Source organism: Orbicella faveolata, unplaced genomic scaffold (genome assembly GCF_042242905.1).
Source record: "Orbicella faveolata isolate gen_17 unplaced genomic scaffold, um_ofav_v1 contig_46, whole genome shotgun sequence".
Classification (NCBI taxonomy): Eukaryota; Metazoa; Cnidaria; class Anthozoa; order Scleractinia; family Merulinidae; genus Orbicella; species Orbicella faveolata.
In genome coordinates, this window is record NW_028301576.1 from 3,771,235 (window position 1) to 3,772,500 (window position 1,266).

Consider the following 1,266-nt stretch of genomic DNA (forward strand, 5'->3'; position numbering starts at 1 on the left):
TTACTGTCGCTTTAGGGGAACAAGGATGACGCAGTGTTGAGAGCGCTCGCCTCCTATGAATGTAGCCCGGCTTTGATTCCGGCCCATTGCATGCCATATGTGGGTTGATTTTGTTGTTGGTTCTTGCCTTGAGGGCTTTTCTCCGGGTTCGTGGGAGAAAAACTCTCCATATAAACCAACATATCCAAATTCCAATTCGATCGACCAGAATAGAAGACCTGTATGAAAACCAGCTGACGCGGACGTGGCATCCTCCCCACAGATTTAATAGTGAGTTACTAGACTTGAAAGGATTTTGACTCTGCGATCTTCACAAAGCAAAAGCAACGCCAGAAAAAACAAGTCTTGCTTCGTTGCATGAGTTCTTTGATATCTTATAATTACATGCAACTTTATCCCCTCATTTTTTAGGTTATCTTTTTTTGGAAAACGTCAGAAGGAGCAATAATGACTACAAATATTAGTAACAACAACAGTACTTCAAACTCCAGCCACGACAAGACGATGGCTGGCCTTCTTACCTCAGGATGCATTCCATGGCTTGCTGTGATCATCCTTGAATGTCTGGCCACAGTCATTCTAAACATCATCACCATTATTGTATTTGTGAAGCAGCGTCAGCTACAGCGCCGGAGTACATACTTGATCATCCATTTGACGATAGTCGATCTCTTAGTTGGGGCAGTTTCAGGGCCTTTGCATGTCTATTACGAAATGCTCCACTGTATTTTCGTGGATAACATCCCGTATCTCTCTTGGCCAAGTTATCTAATATTAAGCGTACGATTGTTCTTCCCGCTGGCCTCCCTAATCAATCTAGCTGTTATCTCCCTAGAACGGTTACACGCGAGCCTTCTTCCATTCAGACATCGCCTCCTTAAGAAATGGGTTTATGGAGTAATGATCGCTGCCATTTGGATAGCGACAATATCGAGGGAATATATCCAAGCACGTCTTTACTTCTACCCAGGAAACTTTGATTTCAACACAGCATTAGCGCTCTACTACTTACATCATTTCGCTTCTCTTTTTGCTATTTGTGTCTCTTGTGGTTGCATCTTCATAAAAGTTCGCTGCAGTCGTCATCCTCGTCATCATGGTGCAGCCAGTCTGAGAGAACGAAAACTAACGACTACTTTGCTGATCATTGCGCTCGTGTCTTTATTGAGTTGGCTGCCATTTTCTATTATTTACATTATTTTAAATACTGTTCGTTCAGGCCCTTGGAACTCATTTTATCACTTTGAACTGACTGCGTTAATTTTA

At 42.6% G+C, this 1,266-nt stretch overlaps 1 protein-coding gene and 1 pseudogene across 1 annotated transcript in view; one reads left to right on the forward strand and one right to left on the reverse strand.

The window, feature by feature from the left end:
* The first annotated feature begins 423 nt into the window (after positions 1–423).
* The window catches only part of LOC149098008 (histamine H2 receptor-like), a 984-nt gene continuing 141 nt past the window's right edge, over positions 424–1,266 (forward strand). The window contains exon 1 of the mRNA XM_089277107.1: positions 424–1,266. This exon is cut by the window's right edge and continues 141 nt beyond it. Coding sequence (XP_089133233.1) covers positions 448–1,266 — 819 coding nt within the window. The 5' untranslated portion in view covers positions 424–447.
* Positions 1,137–1,266, reverse strand: part of LOC149098009 (uncharacterized) — a 1,946-nt pseudogene continuing 1,816 nt past the window's right edge.